The sequence below is a fragment of the Hemicordylus capensis genome, chromosome 1 (genome assembly GCF_027244095.1).
Source record: "Hemicordylus capensis ecotype Gifberg chromosome 1, rHemCap1.1.pri, whole genome shotgun sequence".
In the NCBI taxonomy this organism is placed as follows: domain Eukaryota; kingdom Metazoa; phylum Chordata; class Lepidosauria; order Squamata; family Cordylidae; genus Hemicordylus; species Hemicordylus capensis.
In genome coordinates, this window is record NC_069657.1 from 304086105 (window position 1) to 304100527 (window position 14423).

General features: G+C 40.5%; 1 protein-coding gene across 14 annotated transcripts in view; it reads left to right on the forward strand.

Moving 5' to 3' along the window:
- COL19A1 (collagen type XIX alpha 1 chain) overlaps positions 1–14423 on the forward strand; it is a 404037-nt gene that overhangs the window by 210748 nt on the left and 178866 nt on the right. For all 14 annotated transcript variants that reach the window (XR_008314075.1, XM_053286727.1, XM_053286726.1 and 11 more), the window contains one exon: positions 2003–2056. Coding sequence is in view for 13 of the 14 variants with exons in the window: in XM_053286727.1 (XP_053142702.1) it covers positions 2003–2056 (54 nt within the window). In the remaining variant the exon portion in view is untranslated. The remainder of the gene's footprint in view (positions 1–2002; positions 2057–14423) is intronic.

Here is a 14423-nt window from a genome sequence, read left to right on the forward strand (position 1 = left end):
CCCTTATCAAGGGATCTTATCTCTTATCAAGAGCCTTTGGTGGGGAACTTTGTCAAATGCTTTTTAGAAGTCCAAGTATACTATGTCAACCAGATCACCTTTGTCCACATGCCTATTGACACTCTCAAAGAACTCTAAGAGGTTAGTGTGGCAAGACTTGCCCTTACAGAAGCCATGCTGGTTCTCCTTCAGCAAAGCCTGTTCGTCTATATGTTTACCAATGTTGTCCTTAAGTATGATTTCCATCAATTTACCAGGCACATAAGTTAAGTTAACTGGCCTGTAGATTCTCAGATGCCCCCAGGATCTCTTTTTGAAAGTCAGAGTTACATTAGCTACTTTCCAGTCCTTGGGTCCAGAGCTTGATTGTAGGGACAGGTTACTTATTTTTGCTAGGAGATCAGTAAAATCACATGTGAGTTCCTTCAGAACTCTTGGGTGGATGCTGTCTGGTTCTGGTGATTTGTTAATTTTTAGTTTTAGAAGAATAGGGAAGGAGTAATAGAAAGTACACAAACTGCTTCGGATCTCACTATGCAAAATGCTATTTGGGGGAAGAAATAGTGTCCAAATAGGCCTAGAAGCTGTGCTTTGCCTATTCAACTGCTGAGCCCTACCTCAGGGCCCCTTTGTATGTCACATTTTCTGGTATTATGTTGATGTTGGCAATAGAATGTAAAACAATGTGGGAATATCTCTATCTAGTGGAACAAGTGCTTAGGAAACTATCAATTTCCACCATGTGAGGAACTCAAAGACCCATTGAGCCCTTCTCATGTTGCGCTTCACATGCATTTGTAGCATAGATTTAGCATTGTTTTGAGTTTGGCCATCTTAATAACTGAATAGATCTAAGACTAAAGAGCCACCTAATGGGATCAGGGATTTGACAAAAACACTATAAATGATCCCTAATGGGCCTCCCCTTCCAAATGTGCCACCCATCAACATTTTAGAGGAGATAAAAAGCCTTTTTCAGACTTCACTGTGAAGAGGGGATGAGGAATGGGATCTCAGTAGAAAGTCCTATCCTTGATCAGTGTTCCCTCTAACAGAGATTCCCAGATCTTGATGACTTCAACTGATTTGATGTTAATTAATTTGATGTTTTAAATGATTTTTATTGTAAACTGCCCAGAGACGCAAGTTTGGGGCAATATAGAAATATTTTAAATAAATAAATACAACTCCCAGAATCCCCAGCTGCAATGGCTTTTGCTTGGGGCTTATAGTCAACAACATCTGAGAATCCCTGTTAGGGGGAACACTGTCCCTGATGTATATGTGTTCAGTGTACTACTGTCCCTGATGTATATGTGTTCAGTGTACTATCCGCAAAGACCTGATGTGTACACAAACTGTACACATAAAAACTCTCTACATAAGAGCATTTCTTGGTCTAAGTAGACAAAGACTTGTACAACTTTGAACATCCCCTCAGCTACGTAACCTCCTTACATATGTGCATCTTTATTTGTTGCACTAGTGCATCGTTGATCTAGATGTCAGCCACTATTATAAAGACACCATAGATATCCTAGTGATTTTTCATTCAAAGGAAACCAAGCCTGTAATGTCCTGACCTATCCCCACTTCTGGAAGTGGAGAGTGCATAACAGTATCTATGCCCAAAAGGTAATATGTGAAGTGATCCTCAAATATTTTAGTAAAAAATGCCGTTCAGTAGTAAAATAAGATAATTTGCTTTTTTAAAAACGTGTGCAGGGTTGTAACAAAAATGTTTCCTTGTTCAGGAAACACTGAATAAGAACTGCAGTTTTGACCCAGCAGCCTCCCAGATTTATACACTAGCGTGTGTCTGTTTGCCTTTCTACAAATATTCCAACTGTATCCATCAGTAGATATGGACCGATCAGTGGATACTGGGCATAGAGAGGTAGAGATTAAACTAAATGTTACTGGAGGCTTGTTCACTAGCTCTTGAGTAGTACAAGGCAACCACACCTCAGCAATACTCATGCGAAATTTTTTATATTTACAGGCTCTGTCAGAAATAGAAGGTCCTCAAGGCCCACCTGGGAAAGAAGGCCAGAGGGTGAGTAACTACATGAACTACTGGCATGTGCTAGCTTGCCTCAACATGCTGTTTCTGAACATGAACTAAGAAACTTTGACAAACTGCAGCTGAGCGACAAGGCAGATTTTATTTTGCTGAGCTTTTGTAATAGTGAACTCATTGCAGAAGCTTGTTTAGGATCATTTTGTTTTCATAACAATATTTGTGATAGACAATAATGGCTAGTTTACTGTGCACATTTTAAGTTTTGTGGCACGTCAGAATTGGGGGGTTCATACTTTCCCCTTATAAAAAGGCAAAAGCCATCTCAAAGAGAAAATGACGAGCCAAATGTTCATTACACTGCTATTTTAAAGGGGATTGTGCTGAATATTCATGATTTTGTTGCATATTTCTAAGGCCCAATTTATGTGTTAGTTACCTGGTGTGATTATCACCAAAGAATCTCTCACTTGACCAGGGGCATATCTAGGGTAGGGCAGGCAGGGCACGTGCCCTGGGCGCCACTTGAAGGGGGGCGCAAATCCTTAAAATTATTTTTTAAAAAAAGAATGGCCACCAAAACCAAAATGGCCACTGCATATGCTCAAATGGCCTCTGTGAGGCCCTAGGCCATGCCAGGCCTTGCAGAGGCCATTTGAGCATGTGCGGTGGCCATTTTGTTTTCAGCGGCCATTTGAAAAAAACCACAATTATTTTTAAAAATGGTCACTGCACATGCTCAAATGGTCTCTGCGAGGCCCTAGAGGCCAGCGGTGGGAGGGGTAACCTTTGCAAAAAAAACAACACCCCACAGCCTATAGGAAGTGCCCTGAGGGGGCTACAGGTTAAAAAAATTAATTTAATATAATATAAGTCACTGTACACATATTCAGTTTGGCACTATGTATAGAGAATCAGGGCTTGTGAATACTGAGCCGAAGCTTATGAGCTAGGATTGTATTCATTTGCTCTTTCTTTGCTTTTTTATGATAAGTGAGTTAAATGTGGTGTCTTAATAATATGGCTATTAATTGTGAGTTTGTCTTTGAATCAGTGTGAAATCCTTAGTATTAAGGCCCACTGGGAGTTTCTTGCTCTCTTTCTCTCATTTTAACTGTCTTTCTGAAATACTAGAATATATTCCAAGCAGTGACACAGTTTACTCTGAATATCCTTTAATTATTGTCAGAGTATCTGGGAAAAGTCAAATTCTCCATTTATTTTTAATACTTATGTAATAGTGATGCTACAATGCATAGTAGGGATTTAGACAGGCACTTCTGTTTAGTTTTCCAAGTACACCTCCACATAGTATTTGGGTATTTCATGAGCCCCAGCATACTGAAATTTGTAATTTTCCAGCATTTTTTGGTCTGGTTACGTCCACTGCTAAATAGTTTTTGAAATTTTACAAGATTAACGAGCTTGACTTATATTTTTCAGCTGATATTATAGTAAAGTTATCTGAAAGACGGGTGTCAGATGTTTGGACGGGGGCGCAATTTCAGTGCTTGCCCTCGGTGCTATTTTCCCTAGATATGCCTCTGCACTTGACTGGGACTCATATTGCAGGAGCACAATTCACACATTGAGTACAATTGATGTATAGTGTATGCACGCACAGACCTGTGGTGCATCTCCTGCTGTTAAACCTCTTTCTCTATCCATCTATGTTGCAGGGAATGATGCAAAGTTATCCACTATCTTTCCCGTGCCATTCCTTTATGTTCAATGCTCATACAATCTGTGTATAGTGCACACAAATCTTTTAACAGAGTTATTCACATGTGACATTCAGCGCATGTACAGTAATACACTTCCTATCTGTACCCTACATTTGAGGGGACCTGCACCCAGGTTGCTATTTAAAATTAATGCATGCACACTCATTCACACAAAAACATGTACATGTTTCCAGACATCTCGGGATGTGCATGAAATGTGATTTGGAGGCCATGTGATTTGGAGGCCATGATCATAGCTGGGGGGAGCACCACAATTACAGAAGTGGCGGTGAGAGGAGTATGTATGGACCTGCTCTCCTCTGTGTTAAAGTGGATGTATGATCCCTCTGTTTTAAAGGGATGTGGCACAATTCGGTTTCCGAATCACTTTTCGTGCACATCCCTAATCTGTACTTGTGTGCAATTTAATGTCTAAATAGGGCTATGGATGCTTCCCAAATACCGCTCCCTCTGTTGAGCCTACTATTGCTATTTCACATGGAATTTGCATTGTAAGTTGTACTTGCCTGTTACTGCTGCAATGTGGGCTTCTAAACATATGAATGTTTTAGTGGCAGCCACACCACAGTTAGTAATGTAAAACCTAAGTTGTAAGACCTAAGTTGTGCTGCATTCTTTTGGTGTGCTTGTTTCTGTTCAGTACAAGTATATTCTTCAGAAAGAATGGGGATAAGAGGTGAAGGAAGGAACAATCTGGAGCAGGAGAGAGAGAAGAAAGGCAGGAACCAAAGGTCTAAAAGGGACAAAATCCCTTGGAGTAGGGAAGAAAGGGGAAGACAGGCAAGAACACTGCTAGACATCTTGGAGAGGGCTTCAAGGTTGGTAATGATTGAACTCTTCCCTGTTATTTATTGAGGGGAGATGAAGACACACAAAAACAAAATGTTTCTCTTTCATGGGGTACCACCTTGAATCTTTCAAGTAGCGTATTGTTGCACCTCCTCATTAGGGGTGTGCACGGAACCACAGCCGGGAGGGACGGAAGCAGTGGGCTTGACACTTTAAGGGCGGGGGGAGGGTGCACTTACCCCTCCCACCACATTTCTCCCTCTGGCGTCGTTTATTTCCAAAAACCTTTGGGATGGCAGCGTACCTCCCTGCTGCCCCGTTGCCCTCATTGGCCGGAAGTACTGGACATGCATGCACCCATCTGCTATGCACGCACACACACGCAATGGGAGCATGCGTGCCCATACCGGCCACTTCCAGCTGATGAAGGCAACGGGGCGGCAGGGAGGTATGCTGCCGCCCCAAAGGTTTTTGGAAATAAACGATGCCAGAGGGAGAAATGTGGTGGGAGGGGTAAGTGCACCCTTCCCCTGCCCTTAAAGTGCCAAGCCCGGGGCCTTTGAACTGGCCCCGGCATTCCAACCGGTTTGGAAGTCTCTAAAATGGCTTCTGAACCGGTTTTTGCACATCCCTTCTCCTCATAACATGATCTGTTTTGAATCCTTATAGGCTCACCTAAACTACAACTGTTTACATGTCCTTTCCTCTGTCTAGCTAATTTTGTGAACTGTAGTTCTAAGAGGAGGGCTAGGAATCTCTAGCAAAACATTCTCAGCAGTCTCATTAAAGTTAAGATTGTTGGGAGAAAGCTGTGACAGCCATACTGTATAGAACAAATATAAGTTCCCAGATTACTGGGGTGTAGCTATAGTTGTCATTTTTTAAAAAAATGAATAGAAATGATCCTGCTAGTTACAGACCTATAAGTCTTTTTAACGTAATTAGCCAATTATATGTGAAACATTTGTGATGGAAGCTCTGTGACTGGCTTGTTCAAGAGAACATACTTGAGGATGAGCAAACAGGCTTCTGGTCTGGAAGATCTACAATTGATCATTGTCTGGTATTACAGCATTTACCAGAGAAATATACATGGAGTTCCAATTCTTCATTATTTGCTGTGTTGGTGGATTTCAGAGTGGCCTTTGCCTCAATTTCAAGATTTTTCTTATGGGCTAAACTTATGAATTCAATGGTTGATAAATGTTTGCTGTTGCCTATATATAAATGTTATGAAAATTCGAGAGAGAGGCCACCTTCAGATATAATGTGAAACTGCGGGTCCAATGGACCTGCGGTTCCATTCCCCCTCCCTTCACTCTTGCGTCTACATTTGGATGAAATAGAGAGCTACCTCTCTGCAGTCTCACAAAGAGAGGGAACTGCTGAGGGGGGAGCAGGCTATGCAGGCCTCCTTCATGAAGATCAGTCCGCACAGCCAATAGGAGCCAGAGTGAGGAAGGAGCTTTCTCCCTCAACTCTGGTTTCAGAGGGGTGAAACTGTGGTGCCAGTGTTCGGATGTAATGCTGGCAAGAGTTGAAGGCAGAGTTGAAGGTGGCAAAACTGCACTCTGAACTGAAGGTACAGATAGGAGTTCGGGGAGGGAAACATCAGGTCCATTTTCTTGCATAACTCCGGTTGTCCACATTTTGATGTATGGCTACCGAAACCAGATGTGAAGGGATTTCTGGTTTTGTATTACTTGAGTATGTGGCCTTAGGGTTAGATGTAGCCGTGCCAACTCTTTAATCCAATTATGACTTTTACGGGGGTCAAACAAGGTTGTATATTGGCTCCTTTTTTGTTCAATATTTATATACATTCATTAACTGAATGTCTGCAGAAGTGTTACTAGTGTGGCTTTGAGATTGGAAGCTGGGCTACTTAGAACTGAACTAAAGTTTGACTAGTTATTCTGACTGCATGGCTGAGGCTAAATCTAGTTGTGATTGGGCTGATCTCTTTAATACAGTTCGATAATTACATGTCAAATTGGTGGAAGAGCATTATATGTAAGCTGATGACCTCTCACCTGAGCATTTATTATCCTCTGGATTTGATAAGGCCAAGGACATTATTAAATGGTGAATCTGGGACATGTAGTTTCAGAACGATTTAAGTTGAATGTCAAGTATATTAGTCCAGTCCCTGGCCATAGGACCTGTAGGAATTTCAGAGTGGATGAGGTTTCTCACTAGATCCTGTAAGGACATGCCTAAATGAAGTGAAAAAATCTGGGTAGACATCTGGCAATTGGTGTGAAAGTTTGCTACGATGCCTTTGGGTTTTGACCAACGGGTATTGGACCACACTGCAGTTTTTATTTTTTTATTTTTTATTTTATTTCCCATTAGGGTGATACCAAATATAATGTGTTCATTGAATTGCTTATAACATCTTCTATCAATAGGAATTAGTTTCATTCTTTTATCTGAATCTTTGGCTGAGTAATGCAATTTTCTTCTGTAAAACAGAGTTTTAAGTAATAAAGTATGTACTAAATATGATACAAGCTGTAAGTGGTTTGAGTGAACAAAATTCTTTAACCTGGTCAACAACACATGCCATGTCTCGAAAGCTGATGTTCCTCTCCAACAGGTTGGTTTTCTTCCAGTATTGCCATATCCAGTTACTTCCTATGATAGTGTCTACTCAGCTATGAAAAACTTCCAAAGCCTTCAGCAACCAGCGCTACCTGTTACCTGTGATGGAGTGTACCACATTGCAGCAGAAATACAGATACCCATTGGTGAATTTACCAACATTGTGCTGTTAATGAGTTCCTTCCACCTAACAAAGATACTTCTAGCATGCACAGGGAAGTATATTGAAAACAGTGGACTAGAAAGTATTTTTATTGAGATCTCTGTGTTTCGACCAAAAGTGGTTGAAAGTGTCCTAAGAGGAAGTAATTACGTACAATCAGTTGAGGTCATGTTTATGCTGGCTGAGGTTATAGAAAGTGGAAGGCATTCATCACTGAAGCTGAAAATATCTCTAGTGTGACTGATCAAGTATAGCATTTAGCTGGTAATGTGCGCAGCAGACAGAGAGAAGGCTCACAGTAACATTTTGGAGAACTCTGCAAAAAATCAGAAGACATGATCAGAGAACCTGACAAATTCATAGAAAAAAAGTTGAGCGGTCAGAGCAGTGCAGATATCTGGAGGGTTTCCTTTATCTAGTTTATCTCCTGAAGTGGCTTATCAGAACTGATAGAGGGGGAAACAGGGTGCTTCATCTAAAAACTGTGCAGCAGCTCCTACCACTTTTTCAGGTGTTTGACAGGATTAACTACTTGAGGTGGTGCTCTTTGTATCTTGAACAAATGAGAGGTCTAGAGACAAGGTAACCTCAAATTTATGAAAAATTCATGGCTGGCCATTTTGTGGTTCAGAGAACATTGGAAAAGTTCTCCAGAGAAGTAGTAGACTTGGCTCTTAAACAGACAATAAATAGATCTAAGAAGGCACCTGGTGGCATCATAGGCCAAACAAACAGGGAAGAGTTCATTACTGAGTAGGAACTGGTATATCATGATGTTCTTGCCATTCAGAATGTTTTCCGAGCTTTGCTGAACATCACACAAGTAGATTACAATCTTAGAATACACCATGAGCTGAATAGATCATTCAGAAATTAAATGGAGATGAATATCAAACAGCTGTTTGTGTATGTACAAGCCAGAGAGAACCCTTATTTCTGTGGAGGTGAAGTCAGGCTTCACAACCTACTTATTAATGAATGTGCTCCACCATCTGTATCCCAAAGACTGCTTGGATTTTGTATAGAAGGGGATGAAGAGTACAGAAAGTTTAGAGAGGAAAGATATCTGATATGATCAAAACCACTATCAGCTCCAATTAAGAAGCAGAAGCTCCCCAGTTTCAAAACTTTTGGATATTTCAACAAACATCCATATGAATCATCCCATGCTGGCTCATCAAATCACATCAAAAAACTAGCCCATGCTCAAAAGATCCTCGACATAACTAGAGAAAAAGAAGTGATGTCAGAAATATTACACTATGATCTAACTTTACTGCCTTCCCTGCTGGATCATTGTAGTGCTACTATCAAACCTGTCAAGTATGAACTTAGTTTAGAATTAATTAAGAAGCTTGAAAGCACCGAATTCAACTTTGATTAAAAACACACCCTGTCAACTTGTGTCGTTGTTGATGTGATGAATCTAATATGGAGAATCCCAACAAAAGACATTTTCAGATTTAGAGATGTGTTTGATGTAATACTTAGTCATGTAAAGTGTCTGCATATTCAGCCATGTCAACTACATGTTTGATAGTTACCTGACCATATAAGTTAAAAATGCAGAACAAGAGAGAAGAGCCACAGTAAAACCTCTGCCAGTGGCATAAATAACTCCAAGCACAAAACTTCCGGTACAGATGGATCGATTTTGGGCATCCATTGATAATAAGATTGCTACCAGAAGCTCTAAAACACTTTGTCCAGGAGCAGTCTGTAAACATGGCTAGTGAAATGTACTTGAGTGGCCTCCTCCACGAAAATGGACCTTCTCCAGCTCTGAAAGTCTATGGTGGACAGGCAAGCAATGTTGAAAATGACTTACAAGTGCCCATTGAAGAAGTGACCTACACTTGATTCCACACATCATTCACTCACTGAAGCATGGAATGAGATGTGTCGTTCTCCTGTCTAATGACAGTGATGTTCTAATACTGTCGATCCATTTCAAATTCTTTCATGAAAATGGACTTGTCAAGCTGTGGTTAAGAAAGTCCACTTCAGATGTCATCCCTATTCATACACTATCAAGAAAAATGGGCTTATCTCTGCGAAGTCATTCTTGCTTCTCACTTCCTCACAGGATCTGATTTTACAAGCAAAAGCAGTACAAAAGCAGCTTCTTTAAAAGCTAACCCAGAAAAGTATCTGCAGCATTTAGGTCAACTTCTTCCACCAAGCACTCATTCATTTCAGCAGGCTGAAGAATACCTGATTCATGTTCTTAAACGAGGAACAAAGTGCACAACATTTGACTGCTAAGGTTTGAAATAATGACCCAAGGAAAAGCACCAAACTTATTAAATATCCCATGTGCAAGTTCAGCATTATATGGACATCTAAGATGATCCTTTTACATCGTATTCACATGTGCATCAGTTCTCACTATGGCATCCTTTTTAGTTCCAAAGGAGTACGGATGGGTCATGAATGAAGAAGATTCTCTGATACCAGATCCCTGTGCTAATGAACTTCCAGACGATTTTCTCACAACTTGTGGATGTAAAAAGTGTGTTGGAGGATGGTGCCAATGTCATAGACAAGGCTTCAACTGTGTGTCTTTTTGTAAATGTGGAGCAGGTTGTCAAAACAGTAAAGAAACAGAGTTAATTTCAGTGACAAGTTAGTGAGATATCTTTATATAAAATTAAGTAAATTTTTTGAGAATTGATTAAAAAAATTGTTCTAGCACTTTTTAAAGTATACAAATATAACACAAACTACTAATTTTTGTATTAATAAATAGAATTTGAAAGAGATACTTTTGTATCAGGGTCCCCGACCCTGGCTTACTCACTCAATTCCAGTATAGAAAATCACATTACTCGGCCAAAGATTCAGATGAAAGAATGAAACTAGTTCCTGTTGATAGAAGATTTTATGAGGAATTCATTGTAACACTTTATATTTGGTATCACTTTTATGGGAAAAATTAAAACCGCAATATGGTTCAATATGCATTGGTCAAATCCAATATGGCATTGTAGCAAATTTTCTCACCAGTTGCCAGATGTCTATCCAATTTCCCCCCCTTCATTTAGGGAAAAATGAAGTCTTTACTTCATGTCCTTACAGGATCCAGGGAGAAACCTCATCCACTCTGAAATTCCTACAGGTCCTATGGTCAGGGACTGGACTATATACCGAACTCTTAGAAAATTCTTAAGATCTCTTCCAGCAGCTTACCTATTCTCTCTCACTTTATCAATGGGCCTTCTCTAGAGCCCATCTTAATACTCTCTCCTCGGCATTTTTAGGGTAGGTACTACAAAATCCCAGTGGTTATGGTCATGTGGCTCTGGTGACATTGAGACAATTCATGTCTTTTCACTATGCATATTCTATTCTGATTCTCCATTAAGGCAGTTTCAACTCTTATTAAAAAAATTTCCAGGCCATCCAGCTGAATTTTATGTCATGTATCTTTTAGCCAATAAATATCCCAATGTTACATATCAAGTAGCAAAATTTTGTTTCTTAGCCAGAAGGGCTTGCTAAGTATTAGTCTTGGAATTTTCAGAAGTAGTATGTATGTATTTGTTATTTTAGTATTTTTATTCTTGCTGTTGATTACCTTGCTTATATTGTAAATTGTATCTCTGCTTGTCTGGTCTATGACAGTAATAAAGTAAGTAATATAAGTTAGTGTAACTATGTCTAAATCCTTTGATACAGACTAGCTTCTTATGGTAAGTTTAGATTACACACACATACACAGCTGGGACCCTGAGGTTATTTCATAACCTATCTGGGAAAGCATATAATGAAGTTGCATAGAGATCTGGTTGGTTATAGTGTGCATTTTGCAGAATGCTGTAGACAGCTGAAGTACAATTTACAGGTTAATTCAGTGTTAGGATCCTAAATGAAAAGACGTTATTAATACTTTTAAAATTTAAGGAGGTTAAAAGGGTTGACGAAATGCAAACAGTAAAGGTATGCTGAACAAACATTTCTTTCAAAAAAATTGTTTCTACTAGATTACAGTTAAGACACATTCACTCAATTATTACTTTCCTGGTTGTGATCTGAGTAATTTTCTCTGTCACATTCTGCTCTGAGGTAAATGCATAGAATCAAAGGCAGTGGGAATGAGCAGTCAAACTTTATTTCACAGAAAACCTTTAGCTCTCCTCACAGTTTTGACCCTTTATTTTTAAGTAAAAGTATTTACAAAATAAAGAAATGTAAACCCGCAGGGATTTGCAAACAAGAACTGTGAAATTAAAATTGGCATAAAGGTGAAAGGAGTATTAGGTGACAAAACCCTTTGCCTTATCAATATATGAAATGACAATATAGGGAATGATTTAATATCATGCTGGGCAGCTTAAAAATGATAATGTCTGCTAGTCTCTGTAGTCATTGTAATGTATGAACAAATGTAAGGGATTTGTACAATTTGGCCTAACCTAAGATATTTATTTATTTAGTATTTCTATACTGCCTGATATAGAAATCTCCAAGCAGTGTACAAGTTAAAATATAAAAGAGCTAAAATTCATAAAACAGATAAAAACAAGAAGTAAAAACATATTAAAATTTACATTTCAGTTAAAAGCCTGGGAAAACAGGTACATCTTGAGGTTCTTCCTAAAAGCAAATAGAGGAAATGATCTTATTTCAGCAGGGAGCACATTCCAAAACCCCAGGGCAGCCACAGAGAAGGCCTGGTCCTGAGTCGCCACCAAACAAGTCTGTGGCAACCGTAACTGGACCTCTCCAGATAATCTTAATAGGCGACAGGGTTCACAATAGAGAAGGTGCTCTCTTAGATACCCTGGACCCAAGCTGTTGAGGGTTTTATAGGTAAAAACCAGCACTCTGTATTTCGTTCGGAAACATATCGGCAGCCAGTGCTGTTCTTTAAAAATCAGTGTTTTATGGTCCCTTCAGGTAAACCCAGAGACCAATCTGGCTGCCGCGTTCTGTACCAATTGTAGTTTCCTAACTACGTACAAAGGCAGCCCCACGTAGAGCGCATTACAGCAGTCAAGTCTAGAGCTTACCAGCATATGTACATTTTAAGAAAGAGCGTACCTTTGTTTCAGAGGTATTAATCTCTGAGGTGATTCAAGTTTGCATAAAAAGAGCCTATTCAAATGCTCCTCTTGCATTTAGAGGGAGGTTTTGATACGGAGGTACTTTCAAACATGTAATCTTCTGTATGCATTCTCAGGTGCATGAAAGGAATGTACCCTGTGAGTGCCTGGACATTTGCAGTGAAAGTGTACTTGAGAGCCATACACCAATTTTTAGGTTCCTGAATACTTAAAGCCTACATTTCTGTGCATTTGTCCTTGGTCCTGAAGAGTTGTTCTTGTTTAAGACATTCAGGGTATTCACATGACTGAAGGTGGGGCAGGGAGGAAGCCTGCAAAAAACCCAACTCCCCCTCAGGCGGTCATTGAACGTTGGTGGGAGCATGGACTGTGCTCCCACATGATCCATGCTTCTCCCAGCAGTGCAGATCTCCAGAGGCCAGGACAATGTGTCCTGGCTTTGGGAATACCATAATGCACCTCATGATGAGCACAATCCATTGGGGGATTCCCTCAGGAGACGGGCATCTCTGTGTCCACTCAGGCTGCAAGCAGCTCAAGTATTCACACAGACCCTGGCGCCGGGGTTAAGGGTGCACTTGTACCCTTAATCTTGGCTAAAGACCAGGGTAAAAAGCAGAGTTTGTAGGGAGGGCAGTGCCAGGAGCGGCTTCACTCCTGACACTGCACACGAGCAGCCTTAGCCTGGGCTAGGCTGCTCATGTGAATAGTCTTATTGTGTTGTACATTCATTAACTTGCTTGAAAGAGGCATTTTCTCAGTTTATCCAAATTGTAGTTGTTATGTTACAGTTACATTCACTTTCAGTTGCCTAAGCAGATGCCCTAACAATGGTGAAATTGTAAAAGCACCATCATAACACAAATAGCCTGAGACCACACGTAGCTAGTGTGAAGCCATTCAAACGCTCCATCTCTGAGGTGCTGCAGACCCCACAAGTGACTATATTACTGTGCATTCAAGATGGGGAGCTGCTTGCAGGCTGGATACTTCCCCCTGAAACTTGTCCTGCTATTATTATTACTGGTACCGCTACTATTCCCCATTTGTGTCCCTAATAATGAACAGTAAAATTTCTGCGAAGTTTCATGCCCCCCCCCGGCATCAACCTTTGAACTGGCCCCATGTTCGAACCTGTGTTCAAACCTGTTTGGAGGCCCGTAAAGGGGCCTCCAAACAGGTTTGTGCACATCCCTAATGCACAAAGTCCAGAATGGAAGGTTGGTCTACTTCTAGTACCCAGAATGTTGGGGGCAATATGCTAAATCATTGTAAACCGCTTAGAGAGCTCCGGCTATAGAGCGGTATATAAATGTAAGTGCTATTGCTATTGCTACTTGCTGATCCCAATTGGTAGACCAGCTTTCCTGGTTTTCCAGGGAGAGCAGGTCTACCAATTGGGTTCAGTGGGTAAACCAATCCTCCGCTCCAGACTTAGCACATCAGCCTGCCTCGGAGAGCTGGTCTACCTGCTGATCCCAATTGGTAGACCAGCTCTCTCTGGAAGGAAGTGCCATTTTGAGGCCCGTTTTTCCAGCAAAACAGGCATCAAAATGGCACTCTAATCACCCAAATAGATTTGGGCTGTATCGGGGTGATTTGTCAAGGTGGATGGCCAAGCAAACTACCGAATTCATACCTCATTATTATTTGGGTTATGAAAAGGCAGAGGGTGTTAAAGAAAACCAACTCAAATACTATACCAGATTATGAGGACATTTGTTTTCTTTAGTATCATACAGAAGTTTCTGATTAAAGCGCTGAAGAGAGTTGGTAGTTTTATTGCTCTTTGCAGTGCTCTCATTTTTATACCTTTGTGAAAGCATTTAATGTACATTGACAATTTCCCCGAGTGTTACAACATGACTGAAAAGATACTAAAAACAGAGGTCAAAATTTTGCCCTAGGTTTGGTAGCAGGCATCTTATACAAGGTCGCCTACAGTTTAAACTACCACACACCATAAACACACGCTCCCCTTCCTCCTGCCAAATAAGCTGACCTTGACCTAGAAACGACTGTTTGTTTTGCAGATA